Source organism: Diorhabda sublineata, chromosome X (assembly GCF_026230105.1).
Source record: "Diorhabda sublineata isolate icDioSubl1.1 chromosome X, icDioSubl1.1, whole genome shotgun sequence".
Lineage (NCBI taxonomy): Eukaryota > Metazoa > Arthropoda > Insecta > Coleoptera > Chrysomelidae > Diorhabda > Diorhabda sublineata.
In genome coordinates, this window is record NC_079485.1 from 31,319,995 (window position 1) to 31,338,625 (window position 18,631).

The 18,631-nt window shown below is 29.9% G+C and overlaps 2 protein-coding genes across 3 annotated transcripts in view; both read left to right on the forward strand.

Annotated features, from left to right (window-relative positions):
* LOC130451695 (RNA-binding protein 24-B-like) overlaps window positions 1-13,557 on the forward strand; it is a 49,538-nt gene extending 35,981 nt beyond the window's left edge. Inside the window, exons 4-5 of the mRNA XM_056790880.1 lie at window positions 11,022-11,254; window positions 11,827-13,557. Of these exons, the coding sequence (XP_056646858.1) occupies window positions 11,022-11,254; window positions 11,827-11,969 (376 nt within the window). The 3' untranslated portion in view covers window positions 11,970-13,557. The remainder of the gene's footprint in view (window positions 1-11,021; window positions 11,255-11,826) is intronic.
* A 3,403-nt stretch (window positions 13,558-16,960) lies between these two features.
* LOC130451696 (hydroxymethylglutaryl-CoA lyase, mitochondrial) lies at window positions 16,961-18,380 on the forward strand. 2 transcript variants are annotated; one of them, XM_056790881.1, is made up of 5 exons: window positions 16,961-17,039; window positions 17,172-17,258; window positions 17,310-17,449; window positions 17,500-17,623; window positions 17,677-18,380. In XM_056790881.1, the coding sequence occupies exons 2-5, from the start codon at window positions 17,199-17,201 to the stop codon at window positions 18,316-18,318; spliced, it is 966 nt and encodes a 321-aa protein (XP_056646859.1). In that variant the 5' UTR covers window positions 16,961-17,039; window positions 17,172-17,198; the 3' UTR covers window positions 18,319-18,380. The 2 variants fall into 2 exon arrangements, with proteins under 2 accessions (XP_056646859.1, XP_056646860.1); XM_056790882.1 differs by having other exon boundaries at window positions 17,020-17,258.
* The last annotated feature ends 251 nt before the right edge of the window (window positions 18,381-18,631 follow it).

Genomic DNA, 18,631 nt, shown 5'->3' on the forward strand with positions numbered 1-18,631 from the left:
AGATGAATATTCAAATAATAGAAATTTCTGTATACAGAATGAACAAAAAGTTAACTTAGTTTTTTTAAATGTACACTCTTGTTCCCTTTTAAAGCCACTTCCGGATCTTTTTTTCAGTATTTAGGAAATATAATTTTTATGAAAATGTTGATCATGGTATATCTAGAAACATTAGAAGAACTAGACAAACAAAACAATGTACTGCTAATTTGGGTACCATTATAAAAAGAAACGAAGAAGCAAATAATTTGGCGGAAAAGAAGACCCAGACCCTCTTCACTGGAACGGAGAAATCACTTGAAAAAGAACTGAAGAAAATGAAAAAGAAAAAGCGAAACGCAGCCGGGCACTCCATGGGACTATCAAAACTGTTTTTCGGAAACTACGACCGTGAAGGAATTGTATAAATACATAAGCCGGTGATGAAAGGTTTTGTGAAAATGCATAAGACATAATTTCTGCATGAAATAAGATAGAAAATCTTTTAATAACGTAGTTTGATTTTGAGGCTCTATATTCGATGTAATAGAGGTAATAGTAGTGTGAGAATCTAACAAAATATGACAAAAATATTCCTGAATCCACAAAAAATTTGTATAAATATCTTAGTTTAAAATTTAATAAGAAATAAGTATTTTTTGTTTTTCAAAATAGAAGTAATGATCATAGTTGAATTGTGTATTAAAATTCGAATTATTTTAATCGATTTAAAGCAAAAAAGTATTTTAAAATATTCAAATTGCCGAGGTTTTTCATATCGCTGACAACCAAAAGTCAATCAACTCCAAAATAGACGATATAGATACAATTACGAGGATGGTTCCATAAGTACCTGGCCAGACTTGAGATGGTAGTAGTTGCTTGAAAAATACGCATATGTTTGAAGTTTGAAGACGCCACGTTGTTTAGTATTTGTTTGGCAGCCAGCAATAGTGAACATTTTCAATAGATCTTTTATATCTTAGTCCACGTTTACGTATTTATACTTTTTCACAAAAAATTATCAAAAAAAAATGAAATAAGTAGTTATTTTTCAGCAGAACAATAGTTAAATTGTAATTATCACTTTTACTGTGAAAATAATCTGATTTTCAGATGGCATAATTTATAATAGATTATGCCTAGTCTAATGGGAATTGATATCCATATTCCTCTCTTAATTGTGGGTATATTAGAACCGCCTACTCCATCGACCATCGTAATCTTTTTCTGATAATGACCAACGAATGTGACTCACTGGATATTGACAAAGTAATTAATGGTAGATAAGTAAATCGAAATGTCAAAATAAAAAACAAAATATATATATTAGGATGGGGTTTCACTCTAAATCCTTTTACGCCATTTGCATGTCAGGAAAATTGATTTTTACACATGAAAAATTATTATAGCGTGGAAATGTTTACGTATGGGTATAATGGAATATTCTAATATTGATAATATGGGTATTTGGACCAGAGACAATTTAATTACATTACTTTCACATTTATTTGTTAAGTGAATAACTAGAGTTCCTCTGAGACTAGTTTATTTGATTGCTTGAAATTTAATTGTTACGTTCCACCGTTTATTTGAATAAGTTTAATATAATTTGTTCTCAAACTTTAACCCGGACTCAAATTGACACAATTGTTCAGTATTTTTTATGACCAAATCATTTTTATTACAATTAAATGAAATTTTTAGGAAAATTTGAAAAATACTACGAATTTATAAAATATAAGATAGAAAATCTCCATTTAATGACGTAGTTTCATTTTGAGGCTCTATACTCGATGTAATAAAGGTAGTAGTAGTGTGAGAAAGTAACAAACCGTGTCAAAAGTATTCCCGAATCGACAAAAAATTTGTATAAATATCTTAGTTTAAAATTTAATAAGAAATAAGTTTTTTTTGTTTTTCAAAATGGAAGTAATGATCATAGTTGAATTTTGTATTAAAATTCGAATTTTTTTGATCGATTCAATTAAAGCATAAAAGTATTTTGAAATATTCAAATTGCCGAGGTTTTCCATATCATTGATAATCAAATGTCAATCAACTCCAAATTAGACGATCTAGATACAATTACGAGGATGATTCCGTAAGCACTGGCCATACCTAGAGATGGCGGTAGTTGCTTGAACAATATCACTGTATTAGTACACAATCTATAAAGTATACGTTTCAAGATTGAAGAGGCCACGTTGTTAAGTGTTTGCTTAGCAGCCATCGTTAAATGATACAATACTTTTATTTGAAAGGCCTTAGCCCAACCAATATGAAAATTGATCTAGATATTACTCTAGGTGAGGCTGATTCTTCGTTATCAACAGTAAAATATTCGGTAGGAGAGTTTAAACGAAGACCAGCATCGTAGTAGTCGGCGAAATGAGGTGACGAATCCAGAAACGTTGAAGAAAATCCACAAAGTAGTACTGGATAATCGTCTACTGAGAGTGCGCGAGCTAGCAGACATAGTGGTGATTTCAAAAAGGGCGATACATCCTATATTAACTAAAAATTTGGACATGAGGGTGTGCGCAAGATGGTTGCCATGTTTGCTCACCATGCAACAAAAACAGCGTCGTGAGTCGTGAAGATGTTTTCATCGAATGTTTGGCAATGTTACACAAAAATAGGAAAACCAGCTCCAAAGATGGCAAAGACCTTTTAAATGAGGACGTAAGACATGCGAATACCAGCAAAGCAGTGGTCGATCAAATGAGGTGACGACTTCAGAAATATTTAAGAAAATCCACACGTTTGCTCACAATGGAACAAAAACAGCGACGTGGAGATGTTTCCATCGAGTGTTTGGCAATGTTTCACACGCCGTTTCATAACATGGGTCCATCACAATCAAAACAATGGAATGAAAAGGGAAAACTAGATCCAAAGAAGGTAGACACCGTTCCATCTGCAAGCGAGGTCATGGCGTCGGTTTTTGCGATGCGCGTGGAACAATTTTCATCGATTATCTTGAGAAAAGAAAAACTACCAGTGGCAAGTATTATGCGAACTTATTGCAACGTTTGAACGAAGAAATCAAACAAAAACGGCCGCATTTGGCTAAGAAGAAAATGTTGTTTCATCAAGACAATGCACCGGGTAACACATCTATTATTGCAATGGTTAAAATTAATGAATTGAATTGCTACTTCATGTAATGTAATGTAAGCACAAGCTTTTCAAATGGTTAAAATCATGGATTTTGATTAACAATTAACAGAAAAGATAAATGAATGGATGAAAGAGAGGCAAGTATCGAGTTATTTCTACACAGTTCATAAAAGAAACAACAGAAAGCTAAAATAGTTACAAGAATTAGATCAACCAGGGGGCTAGGTAGCAAGATATTGGAATTGTGGTTTTTCGTGAAAAATATCTCAATTTCCATATATCTAAAATAACGATCACTGCTTAAATACCGCAGAAAAGCATTAACCGAATGGTTGAAATGAAACAATAGTTTCATTAAGATTCCAAAATTGTAAACATTTTTTCTTCCACTCGGTGTTAGTTTCATACAAAGTCCATCAATTATATCTAATAATTTATTAACCAATAATTATATTTGAAATAAGTTACTAGATTATTGGAATGTCCGATAAATACGATAACAAGTAAATATTGTTGTTGACAATTCACAAATTCGATTATCTCTGTTTAGAAACCAAAATATTATTTACTAAGCACATTTTTATTAAAGATAATTCTATTCGAGGCAAATAACAGGTGTTAAATTTTTAGATCTGATTGGCAGACAAATGTGAGCTTCTTTTAAGTATTGGTAATAATCGATTATACGAGAGGCGAATAGTATGGAACAAAATTTTCAAAATAATTATATACAAAAAGTAAAACCAGAATAATTAACATAAAAACTATGAATATCTGTAACATACAGGGCAGAGACGTATAGGAGAACCCAAAAAATGACGATATAAACTCTATATCAGGTTGCATTCCCAGTTACACGGCCTTTAAGAGTTGGTTATGAATTTATACATTAAATTTGACCATTTGCAATTTGGTTCTTCTTGTTGTTATATTTGTGGAAACAGTTCAGTGTACTGATGATCTTGAATTGCAACTCTATTGAGATAAAGTTCAAGTGCTAATATACCGTTGATCATCAGTGGTATCCAAAATAAGCTTTTCATCTCGCATAATCATTGAACAGGACGTTCTCGATTAATTAAACTTTCCTGTTTCTCGAGACTGTTTGTCAACCTTAAAAAATGTTTCTTTGAGAGGAACCACGCGATTAGGAAACCTCCTCTGATAATCTTCTGCGCTTCTTCTACAGTTTCCTTCACCAAAACCTAACACCAATAACATCGCCATTGTTTGTTAAATTTCATTACTATAAAAACTGAATTTTGAATTGTCAAATGTATAAATTCATAGCCAACTCTTGACTTTTTGAAATTTTTTAAATAACATTATTTTTTTCCCAGATGATAAAGTTTTATGAAAAATTACAATAGTAAAAAAAGTTTTATGATTAAATTATCTATGGTATGAAAATATTTTTTTAAAATCAACTCACTGATATTTTTAACTTAAAAAACTGCAAAGACAATAATTTTTTCTGAATATGCATTTGCTCTGTATCGGTTTTTATACGGGACACCCTGTAAATATTTTAATTAAACATCACATAGTTACTAATCCTGTTTGATGAACTCACTATATACGGTTGAGAAGCCGAATAAATTTGAAATTATTTTTGAATTATGATCCTTCAAACGATATATCACAAGTTCATATTTTTTCTTTAAGAAAATAGGGGTAGTACATTTTCATATTAAATAATGTGAAGTTATAATTCAAATTGAACGTGTTTTGCGATTTTTGTTATTATGTATAATTATCTAAATTAATAATTTATCCAGTTTTGCTTTCCCACACTGAATGTTGAATAATCAATTCTTCAACTGACCCTTTTAATACCCCCTTTAAAAATAATTGAATAATTGATTTTTAATTGTCTTTGAAAGTTTCATTGGCGGATTTGATTTATTGTTTATTGAATAAAAACATTAGATATACGTATACAGTGTGTTTATTTAACTTCATAACGTATAGAAAAAAAAGTAAAGTTTAAATTGCAACCATCTGATATTAAAATTTTCATTCGTATACATGCTTTAAAAAAAGCTTGCCATAAAAATAAAGAAAACCATTATAAATTTTTTTCGTTCTCAACTTTGTGGGTATACTACCTCCTGAATAAAAACAATAAGTGGTTCCTAGCCTGTGGGGAGAGTAGAGGAATAGGTCATAAGGGAATTTGTCTCATAGATTCTCTCTACAATAGTAAAATAAACAACGTAGTATATTATTGTATAAATTCGATGTGAAAATTCGTAAAAAAAGACATGGTTTATTTAAGAGAAAAGTCCTTTTCCATAGCGAAAATCAGTACAATACAATCTGTTGCAATATCCACCATATTTGTCAGACTTGGCTCCCTATCTACAACCAGAACAACCATAAATCAGAATATCCAAAGCATTGAAGGTCTAGGTGGGTATATTGAAACATAAAATCCAAAAGTAATGAACAACCAGATGTGTTTAGCACAATTTTCTTTTTTCCTTTAATATCATCACGATCGTCATTAGAATTCATCTTATTTTCAAATTCTATTTGACGTTTAAATACCATAGCGACTGTGTATGTATCAAAACATCGTTTTGTAGACATTTGAACAATTTTGAATAAATGTTCTTGATGAAATTTCCGGATATTACAGAAAAAGATACTTATGATCAAAGTTCATATTTTTGAAAATCCCTCGTATTTTATTGAAAAAAATTGATATCTCATGGTGGCACCCTAGATTTTAGACTATTTTATATGAATTTTAACTTTTCACTATTATTTAAAAAAAAACAGTATACCACATGCTGCGAAGTTAGATGGACACATTGTATGCACGTTTTTTCGACTGCAAAAATTGGCAGACGAGAGTACAAAATACTAGCTGTTTATTTCTGGATAAAAGTTCAATCAAATTATGTAATTGAATTACTTGTCTTATTGTATTTAGTTCAATGCTTCAACTTATACGATGTTATTTAAAAAATAGAACTCAATTTTGTTTATAAAAAAATAGATTAGTACTTTGTACTAACGAATGATTAGAATTGTGGTACCTACATATCGCACATACACGGCTTATAACTTTTGTAAGTAGACACTGAAGAGTGTGATTCTATGGTTAAAAATAATGCCTTAGTCAAAACGCGCAAACAATGTTAAATAGGGCGACGAAAATAGACTTGGCAATATCTACTTGCGACGACTTTTGATCTTTCGTTGTCTCTTTTCTTATCATTCTATCTATCTTACAGCTAGTGATATTTTCGCCTACCACACCCTAGAACACATTTTAAATTTTTTTCTTTGTATTATAAAAATATGTAATTCAAATTTTGAATATATTTATATTATGATTTGTTTTCTTTATAGGTTAGAAACAAAAAATTATCATTTACTCATTACCTATAATCTATTTTTATTATTCAGAGAGTATTAAAATAATAAAGTATTCGTAATCCATAGGCGTAGACAGTTCTGTCCTCACAGAACTTTAGCAAATTCTGTTTTTTTAACAACTTGGTTGGGAGTAATTTTATTAGACATTAAGACTCATGTCTTCAAAGTAGTCACCGGTATGAGTAGATTCAAAACTCAATAAATCAACTGTAACAAAACCGTTTGAACTATCGTTGTGTACTATTATCATCCCTTCCATTGGTGGATTGAAACCAGTAGATAAATTGATTAAAACTTGTAAAAGTTTAATTTTGCCAAACATTATTTGGTATATGTCCCTCGTTGATCCATATTCCATCTAAAAATTTATTTTGTCTTGTTTTTCTCATTTCTTTTCTTAGATAATTGAATACATTTTCTGGAATGATTCTTCCAGCGGAACCTATTTCTTTCAAAAGTGCTTCGACTCATTTCAGGGTAGTCATCATCTCGAACCGTGGCAAGAACTTTGTGTACAGTCGGAAATTCTTTTCTAAAGAAGAACGCATGTACTTTCCTTCGAAGTCTTCATTTCGAATGATTCATTTGCTTCAAGTGCTGAAACTTGCCACATTTCTATCTTTGAATAACTCTGTAAATCGTGAATATCCCAACACCAAGTGTCCTACTAATTTAACTACTGATTAAACTGAATATACAATTTGGACTAAATATAAAAACCCAAAAATTGTCGGGAAGAGATTCTTGGATTTAAAACTAAAGAAAATTTCTAACTTTGAATGGTATTGTGGATTGAGGATTCAAAATAAAGCTGTCCAAGAGTGTTTTAAAATGGCAACGTTTCGATCTTTTATTTAATCTTCATCAACGTTTAAATTATAATGTACTATATATTTTTAGACTTGATAAAGATCAAATCAAAGATCGAAACGTTGGCATTTTAAAAAAACTCTTGGACAGTTTCATTTTGAGTCCTAATGATCATCAAGTAATACTTGTTTATTTTCCTCAACGTAAGAGTTATAATGTTACATATATTTTTGGACTTGATAAAGATCGAAACGTTGGCATTTTAAAAAACTCTTAGACAGTTTCATTTTGAGTCCTCAAGCCGCAACACCATTCGAAATTACATACTAGAAAGGACAATCATATCAAGAATGAAAACCTTTATTGGCAAATTGGGGGGGGGGGCATCCATTAATTACGTGAGCTCAGAATGGGGGAGGAAGGGGCTTAAAGGAATCTCAACAAATCTCATTTGAATTAAATTAAAGAAAAATTGTTTTAAAAATTCATTTTGCCAGCTAAAATAAATCTCATGGCTATTAAAATAATTCAGTTTGAGAGTAATATAGAAAATGATAAAACTATTGATAATAGATGTTGTAAGACATGTGGAATTTATGTCGTTTCGTGTGTAAAACTGCGGAAAGACAGATACGTTTCGACGAGAAACTGTAATCAGGATTCAACCAATTTAACCGGTGTGGATGAAAGTTTGGAATGAATAAACGAAGAAAACGTAAACATTTCCCGTGAGTCTCCATATATCGAGTAAAAATTTTGAAAAAGTTTTGTTTTTATTGGTTTTTACTTCGAATTTTTGTTTAATTGTATATAATATGCTCAACGGTTTATTATTTTTCGGGATATTAAAATTTAGTTTAAAATATTTTTAGCGTCAATCTTACGTAAGGGGAGGGAGGGTCCATACCAATCCAAACCTTTTTCTATTGTTTTGTACAGCTTATGGTTATGGTTATGGACCAATAAAAGACCAAAAACTTGTATTAGTTCTGGTACATTTTTGAAAATTTAAAGAAAAATTTAGATTATTCTATAATAATGGCTATACTATGTTTCGCATTAGATATTAGGTTTTATTACTCTCTCGTCCATAAAAATAGACTATAGTTACTTAAATAAAATACATATCTATTCATATCATTGTTATTGTAGCATCAGACAATGAATTCGCTTCATTTGTTGCATTTGAAGGTAGCTTATTTCTGTATCTACACGTAAATTTCAACAAAATATTTTATTGTCGGTCTTAAAATAAAATCACAACCACGTAGCCCCGATTCCCTGATAACGTGAAATAAATAGGCCAATCAAAAATTAATATTGATGTTATTTTCATTCTTAGTCGATTCTAATTAGATTAAACGTAATACATAATGATTTACACATTGTTGAATATTTATAAAATTGAATTTTGATTATATTTGCTCCAAATTTCTAATGTAAGTATTCTAATGTGAATTTTTGTCTAATTTTGTATAGCTGGCTTTTTTTTAAATTTGGATTTGGATTTTTTACTCTTATTTACTCTATGCTGAAACGTTGATTTTATAGAATTAGAAATTTATATATTATGTATACATACACCTTAAAATTTCCTTTCATTAGTTGCGCCACTACTTCAATTAAATAAATATCTCAATTCCGATGTTTATTTTTCGACAAAATAAATTTTTCTTAAATTTATCAGCAACTCTGATTTTACAATAAAAGTATTATAATTCAAGGCGTTATGTTTACGATACTTTCAAATAAATATTCTCTACAAAAATATTTACGGATGCAAAAATAAAGGTGATTCTGTTGTATGGTCAGAGCCAGATATTTTAAATATACTAACTAAATAACACGAATAGTTGTCTAATAACAATTCAGAACTCTTGAAATTATGTCCAGAATTTCAATATCAAAAAGAAAATCGTATCGAATGGCAAATTATTCGGTTGTGTTTTTGGAAACATAACCATCTTTTAAATAGAATTGTAGGTTAGTAGGCATAAGTCTTAAAATGCAATGTTAGCACGACTCGAATATATTTTCCTCCCTTAATATACGCCAGCACCCCATTATAAGTGGGTCGTAGCACAAAACGCTATATTTTGAAGGGTGAAGATTCATCCCTTCATGCAAGTTCAAGTTCAAACAGGTCCAGGCTAGCCCAAGGCGACAAATGTTAATTCCACAAAATATATTTATTTAATTTGTAAAAAATACTATTATTTTTGAGCGACAGTTAATATTTTTATTTTATTGAAAAGTACGTAAGTATATCAAATTCTTTTGATAGAATTTTCTGTCATTTTGACAAAGATGTGCTACCGAAGCTGCAGATCATTACGTTTAAGCCACATGAAATTCATAATTATTTTTCTATCATTTCTACTGGGACCTAATTAGATTACACATAAAGTGTTGTTGTTCATAATCTCAAAGAGGCATCAATAATTGCTAAATCTCATTTTCTGAAAAAATATGAACCAATCAATTCCATTAATATTTGGAATACATGCGTAAATAATCAAAATCTGGTTAGGGTAATCTGAGATTTTGCTCAAAAACTTTCATAATGAATGGAGCTTTGATATTCCTTAGTCATATCCAAGCATATTCGTAAAATTATGTAATTAATATCCTAATTATTCCTTAATCTTTTACCGATTATTTCCCAAATTTCAATTAGAGGAAAATCCAGGGATCCTGGATGCCAAGGTAGGAGAAAAATTCAAGACTGACGTAGTCTGATTATATATGGCTAGACATTATTTTGTTGAAAGGTTCAGTGACCTGAACTGAGGAATAATGTGGTTTTGAGTGTAAAGGAATCATCTTATACCAAAACTTCAAGAGTACAATGTACATACCGCTTAACAGACGTTAGCCTTTCCACTCTCGCTGCTATAATGCATCTCTTGACACAGCCTGGATTCATCGATGGAGAAGATCATGTTCCTTTCGTGATTCCACGTTAACCTTATCCATATGTCGCATTCCAAGGATCCTTTCACGTTATGCAAATCACTGAGCTGCTATTGCCCTTTCTCTTAGAACTAATAACGACTCTGGCTTTCTATTGATTGTCATCCTGATCTCTAATTCTGCGTGTTATTATCTTTGTGTTCAGCTTTCTTGATGATAGTAATGAAAACAGCATCTACATTCCTGTTTATACTACCAACAATTTGTCGGAACGACATCCTAGCTTTGTACTTTGACTCGGGTCAACTTTCACCTTGAAAAAGCAAATCTATTTGTTGTATTAATTTTTTGTTTGATTGATACTGTTTGCGTAAAGTGTGGGTGAGACCGATTCTGGCCTCAGTCCCCTCGCCCTATTGAATTTACCGTTTACATATTGGGGTAGTTTTCATCAGGGGTAAGTGTATTGCCTCTGTAACTATATTGGATTTTACGCTAAGATGTGATGTTCTGCATCGAATAAAATTCGTTTATAACCCTATAAGATTTAAAAATTATTTTGTTAATTTAATAAACAGCCAAAAATCAACAATCACTTTAGATAATTCAGTATTTATTTAAATCAAGTTACTTGCTGGTATTATCTATTTGTTAAAAACATTTACTAACATATTTCTTAACGATAATACAAGCTCAAACTCTTCTTGAACGTAGCTCTGCCACAAAGGTGTTTTTGGTCTTAAGGTGTTGCTTGTGTGTAGGAACATATCAATCATATTACTTGACCTAATCAAAGTTTATATTTTCAGAGTGCCCCCTGGCTATGTGTATCAATCACCGTATTTGGCAGCTACAGCACCAGGCAGTTTAGTTCCTCTACAAGCTACACAATTAACACACGCAGCTGCGGTCGCAGCTGCGGCTACATCTCAATTCTATGAATACCAAAATGCAGCCGCTGTTGCTGCGGCAGCAGCAGCACCTTACACTGGACAATACGCTAATGGATTTGATGCATATACACCTTATACAGGAGCTACTGGTAAGAAGTACTTCTTAACCTTATAAGTACATATATTGTCAAAGAAATAAAGAGAATTGAGTCCTCATCCGTCAACTTATTTACATTGGCTTACTTATTGATTATTGGTACTTTTTTTATACGTTTGTTTGTGACATATCAATAGATTTTCATGTCATTAAATACCGATTTTTTGATTGAGCAGTCCCACTGAAAATATTTCGAGTAATTTATCAACTGAAATCATTGTCACGTCCGCTATTTATTTTCTTTAATATTGTTGTAATATTGATGATACTTACTTTGCCAAAAATATTTGGCAGTAATTCGAAAACAAACGTAGCTATCTTGTCAACTGTATGTATTGAACAGAAATATTTTGGACAGTTTTAAATTATGCAAAAGTTAGCCTTGCAAATTTTATTCGAATTTAATGACCATGTTTACGTATTAAAACATACATTACTGCCAACACAATACATAAGGATCCAAAAAAAAATTATTTCCTCTCCAACTTTTCGATAATCGTTCCGCAGAACTCTTTAAATGACCCTGGTAATTAAAATTTTTGATAAATGTAAATATTTTTATAGGTGCTGCCGGTTATATGCCATATACATACGCGGCTTTACCCCAGACACCAGGGCTACCGACTGCTACAGCTGGAGCTTTCCCAGGAATCCCTTACCAAACGGCGGCTCAAGCTCAAAGTTTACAAGAAGCTAGGTTACAGTAATGAAATCCTCAATTACAACTATTACACATTCACTGTAACCCTTTTAGTGACTTATATGAGTGAGAGTAAAATGTACTTAATCTATCACAAATCATATCATTATTGATATCCAAAATTATTTTAGAAGAATTTGTTCTATTTTTTGATACGGACAACAGTGAAAAAGCTGTTTGCCAATTCTCATTTCTTATTGAAGAAAAATATTTTTATTTTTTGATATTTACGTGGATCTGTCGAAAGACTGCACCAGAAGACTCATAAATTAGAGGTTACGCGGTGCAATTTCTAAATAAATTAATTTATTCTTAGTAGAGTAATTCCAGATTTAGTTACCACTGGTGCAGTAGAATTACATTAATAATTAGACGTTAAAACATGTCATTGTGCAGGTCAGATACAACTTTTTAATGTAATTTCACTGGGCTAATTTAATAAAAATAAATAAATGCTCAATAAAAATTAACAGACTTCAAAATTGCTTCTACTTTTGCAGAGTAGTTTATGTTGATACTGCAAAAGAAGTGCAATAACTTTGAAATTTACTTAGAATTATTTCTTTTAGTTGTGAAGGTACTAAGCGATCAATTCACAACTATTCAATTAAATTTACCACTAAAACTACAATTTATCCATCACATACTACAACTTTCCGATCAAAGAAGCTGCTGTTCTTAATATGTCATATGCACTAGATTTAGCATTATTATACAATTAACAAGGTTTCTAAAATATCAAATCTATCACAAATTTTACATTTCAATTATTATAAAACACTCAAAATCACCAATATAGAAAATACCAAATGAATATCAACAGACCCGTTCCCTAGATATTCTATTTTCTGATATTATTTTCTCTTAAATATTAAGCTTTTGAGAAATTGTGCAGCTTCCCCTAGTCGGTTTCATCCCCTTAAGCAGTTAAAAAGATTCTGACTCAATATTTTTTTTATTGTAGTGTCGGTGTGTAGATTTATTGTTATATTATTTGTATATTGACTCGCAAGGTACTTAGATCTAGTCTTATTATTATTAGTTATTAAGAAAAATAAATTTACGTTGGATATGTGAAATATCTCATTGAATTGACATAAGCTTCATCTGGAAAGATGGACAAGTCGAATTGTTTCATTTTGAAGACAATCTTTCAAAATATGCAATGTTTCTAAGTAGTAAATGTAAAAGATTACAAAAATTATATAGAGCACAAAAAATAAGTGTAGTTTAGATTTTAGTTCTATCCAAAGAGAAAAATGTAACGAAACGTCTCTGTTTTTGACCAAGATATTGACGTTTAACTTTTTGAACATCGTTGATACATGTTTCTGTAGTATTTGTAGATCAAATGTTATTAGAATACTTCAGCTAGGTACTATATACCAAAAATTATTTAATCGAGTCTTGTATAAACAGATTAGATTCTTCTTAGTGTACATTATGAAAATTTGTCGTATTCCAAATACTGCTAGATATGTTTTATTATCACTAAGACGAAATTTAACAAACTACCCTATGCAAGACCTTAGTTTTTCTATCTTATGTTGGGGTTAATAGAAGAAATGTTTGAAGAGAAGAAGACATAATCAAAAGAGATGTTGACTGTTTATCAAACTTGTACAACAACAAAAAAATATTTAATAAAAACCATTGGATTATGTCAAATGTTAGGTCCATACTTAAATTATGACTGACAATCTTATTAGAAATATTTAACTGTCGAAAAAATTATATTTATTCAAAAAAATAAATATAAAATATTTAAGTAGTAAGAAATTAAAAAAAAATTCAAATTATATATTATATGTAGTTATTACTAATAGATTAGAGTTAATTTATTTAATCTATTACTAGATTTTAAAGCATAGTTATAAAAACTTTATAAATTCGCAGGTAAGAATTCAATAAACACTTCCCACATACTTGCACAAGATTGTGATAATAATAGTTGGAGTCCTACCAGACTCTCTAGTCACTATTGCCTAAAAATATGCAAGTCCGTCCATGTGCCTAGTGCCTCATTTACAATTGCTAATTATCTAGCTGATACTAAATTTTTAGTTTGATCTAAATTGATACGCTTTACATCGATATTTTTCTACTAAAAATACTGTTTATTACAATTACTCACTTACTATATATGGTTCTACAAAGTAGGTGTTAACAACAATTTTTAAATTTGGTTTTATACCGAAATCCACCTGTGTACACTATTTTTAACATGTAACACTAACACTTAAATTTTCACTATTTGCTTTCACAAGCTTTTCATAAGATTATATCCGGCTCGAAGGACCAGATAGTGTTGTTATAGTAGTAGTAAACAATATTTTACACTTGTGGAATTTCTGATATTCATACTAAACACACTGGACCAACACACAATAGGGTCCATGCATTTTTTTAAAATATTTATTTTTTTGTTTATTTTACAAGTTCTTCATATGAAATAATGTCAGAAAGTAAAATATTTAATTAAAAATAAAAAAATTTGAAATTTTCAACTACATAAGAAAATGATTCTCATTAGTTTTCAATGGTGACGTCATAGGTTTAATAAAAACATTGAGCAGTTGTATGTATAAACCTTTTATAGGTTAAGTTCTTATATTATTACATAATCACGTGAAAAATTGAAATCATAATAAACTTTATAACTTTGAAATATTAAAATATACTTACATAAAAATGATCCTGGCAACAAAAATCATTACATCTCGCAGGATTGTCAAAACGACCAACACTTCCAAACAATTTTTGTTGTAGTATATTAGAATTTCTTGGCATCATAAAAAAAAACTTTCAGGTGTTTTAGTTGTGGTATTTTTACATCCTGGCACGAAACACGATTTATATACCATTTTTCAGATGAATCAAAATTAATAATAAAGCTTATTTTAAAATAACCGTATTTACTTTGTATCGTATGTTGTGTTTATTTTATACCTATTATGTCACGAAATATGGCGGCCTTACTGAAATGTTTAAACTACCTACAAAATTTTTAAATTTCAATAATTTTTTTATCTATAAATATTTATCACAGAATTAAAAAGAAATTATAATAAAAGTTGTATATAACCTATTTTTTTCTCAAACCATGTTAGTACTCTATTAAATTGTTTGATGCTTTGGATAGTATAGAAACCTATGGAAACGTGGAAGAAGTAGACAATGTAATTGTGACTTTAGTAGTAGTGGTGGTGGGTTTAGTATGAAAACTTATTGCTAGTCCATATTTCTATAACTACAACAATCAATTACTTAGTTAAATCAGAATTTCATCAACAAAATTGATATGGTAACAGGATGGAAATCAAATATATTTTTCTCAGTGAAACACTGAACATTATTTGATAAATGGTAGTACCAAAAAGTGAAAAAAAGATCAATTTTACTAAATTTGAATTTATCCATTGTTTCCATGACATAATAACATAAATCTTCATTATATGTATTGAAAAGTTTAATACAGGGTCAACCGATTTTAAATTATAAGTATTCATGCACAATAAAAGAAGACTTGTTCCCCTGATAATATTGTGGTGTAGAACCTTCTTTCAAGTTTTGTTGAATCATGAAAATATACCGGATATTTATCTAAGGAGGATTTTATAATGTATTATACAAAATAAATGGCCTAACTGGTAAAACAACATTTGAATTTGGTAATATATTTAGTACCTAAGTTGATGTTGTAAAATACTATATTTATATATCACGTTTCACTTGTAATTACAAATACTATGGCAAATATAAACTCACTTCAACACATCAAATTAATATTACTGTTGGGAAACGTTTAAGTTAGTAGCTAGTCGATTTTCATTTCAATTTTCTTGGAATATTTTGAGAATTCAGTACTTAAGTTGTTATTATTTTATTTTAAATTATTTTCTACTAAAAGTAAGATATTATAATATAATCAGTTAAATAATAAACATTTATAAAATAAATTTGTTTTTCATTTATAAATTTCCCAAAATCCTTTTTTTATTACAGCACATTTTTTCTATAATTACCTTTTGAATAAAATTATAAATTAAAAATTTGATGCATCCCTTACTCACCAAATATATGACACCACTATTTTTGATTTCTGTAAGAATGGATATTCCCATTATTTACCACCATATGTTGGGCTGGAAACTATTCTCATATCATTGGTATTTAAATTTTTACATCAAGTTTGCACCCATTCTATTTGTTTTCCATTTAATGTGAGAATAGGGTTAATATTAATATTTTGGATTTTACTTATAACCATGAATTTAGTTTTTTCTATATCTATAGTGAGTCCTACATTTTCACATTCTCGGTTTATTTTCTCTAAGAGGATTTGAAGATCTCCTTCGCTCTCAGCCAGTATCATCGGCGAATCTTAAGAATTTGATTAATGTTCCTTCGATGTTTACCCCCTCATGTCTCTCATCCAGCACTTTCTGAAATACAAACTGAGAATATAGATTAAATAGTTGTGGAGGAAGAACGCAGCATTGGCGAAATCCCTTTTGAATTTCGATTTCGTCTGTTTCCATGTCCTCAACACGCACTACCGCCGTTTGATTGTAATAGATATTTTTTATTAATCGTATATAGTTTAGATCTAAGTTAATAGTTGTTAAATTCTCTATAAGTTTATCGTGTTGGACTAGGAAGGCTAAAAACAGTTGTTCAATACTCATGGTCAAATTTTGTCTGAGTTTAGTGATGAAATTTAATTTTACCAATTCCCTGTTTGTAAGGAATGCCACTTAATTATTCTATAATTTTTTCAATAAACTTTTAAATTATACATAATAATTTACGTGCTTCCATCTATATGTTTATAGAAATAATAACTGTATTAACTTCTGCCATCTATGGACGAGAGCTCTAATGAAGATTTCAAATCATTCATAAATTTCTTATAAGTACTTAATTGACGTAATATATATATATATATATATATATATATATATATATATATATATATATATATATATATATATATCAAAAAAATATAATAATATAATTAAACACGCTTTATAACTTTTGGAATCCAATTTTTTTTTGTAAAAAAAATCTCTGTGAGGTAGGTATATGGTATCTACGTAAACAGAACTAATTCAATACATTGCATGAAATAAAGCATGTCATTGTTTACGTATAATAAGAATGTGATAAAAGAATTATGTTATCGTTGCTTATACTAATTTTTAAACAGTTTACGAAATTTTGATCTGAAGTTGAAATGGGTTTTCGTTCAAGTGTGAAATTGTTATCACAGTCTGTATTTAAAAATCAAATTAGAGTATGTTAGGTTAAGTTTGAAACTATTCGCATTTATCATTTTATTTTTTAGAACACTAGTTTTGTTCGAATTGTTGAAGTGGGGCCAAGAGATGGATTGCAAAATGAACCGACCAAAGTACCATCTGATGTTAAAATTGAATTCATAAATAAATTATCAAAAACTGGACTCAAAACCATTGAAACTACAAGGTTTTAATAAGAAATTTCATTAAATAACTATTTATACTAATATTTTGTAGTTTTGTGAGTCCGAAATGGATACCTCAGATGGGTGACAATGCTGAAGTCTTTTCAAACATTAAAAAAGAAAATGGGGTAATGTATCCTGTACTCGTACCAAATGTACAAGGACTGAAATCCGCTGTAAGATTCTAATCCCAAAACCGTTATAAATCATAAAAATATATTAATTTTAGTTGAAAGTTGATGCAAAAGAAGTAGCTATATTTATAGCAGCCTCTGAAGGTTTCTCAAGAAAAAACACCAATTGTACAATTCAAGAAAGTCTATCTAGAGCCACAGAAGTACTAGAATTAGCAAAGAAAAACAATGTAAAAGTGCGAGGATATATATCATGTGTGGTAGGATGCCCATATGATGGTAAAATAGCACCATCCACTGTTGCCAAACTAACAGAGGTTTTACTTAAAATGGGCTGTTATGAAATCTCATTAGGTGATACCATCGGTGTAGGAACCAGGAACTCCATCGATAGTATGCTAAAAGAAGTATTGAAAGTAACCTCTGCAGATACTTTGGCTATACACTGCCATGATACTTATGGACAGGCCATATTGAATGTTTTTACTGCTCTAGAGAATGGACTGACTGTGGTGGATTCTTCAGTAGCTGGTCTAGGCGGGTGTCCTTATGCTAGAGGAGCTACGGGTAATCTGGCAACTGAGGATGTTGTTTATATGTTGGAAGGCATAGGAGTTCACAGTGGTATAGATTTGAAAAAATTGATTGAAGCTGGTCGATACATAAGTGATTTTATCAAAAAAACTCCATCTTCAAAGGTTAACAATGCTTTGTATTCCAAGTATACCTTTAATTGAAGTCAGATTTGTTGATTTATTTTTATATTTGTGTACTATTATAATAAAAAGATATCAAAAGATTTTGTAGTTTTCTTATGTGAACAAGCTTTGATTTTTTGTTACTTACATCATTTATTAAAAAAATTTAACAGTCATCAATTCAAAATTTTCACGTGTTTTTAAAATAATCTGTCAACGGTCTTTCCTTCAGGTGCGATACTTTTATAGCACTAGAGGATTTCAATTCCCTCCGTATAATTTTCTCTTACTCGATTTTATAAAAAAGGATACGTGAAAAAGTAGTTACCTTTTTTTAATGTACTATAAAGGT

What these genes read in the sequence shown, in the direction of transcription:
- LOC130451696 (XM_056790881.1), top strand. Translation starts at nt 17,199, where the DNA reads ATGGGTTTTCGTTCAAGTGTGAAATTGTTATCACAGTCTGTATTTAAA. An exon ending in TATTTAAAAATCAAATTAGA is followed by an intron (nt 17,259 to 17,309) that starts GTATGTTAGGTT and finishes TTTATTTTTTAG; the next exon opens with AACACTAGTTTTGTTCGAAT. An exon ending in AAAACCATTGAAACTACAAG is followed by an intron (nt 17,450 to 17,499) that starts GTTTTAATAAGA and finishes AATATTTTGTAG; the next exon opens with TTTTGTGAGTCCGAAATGGA.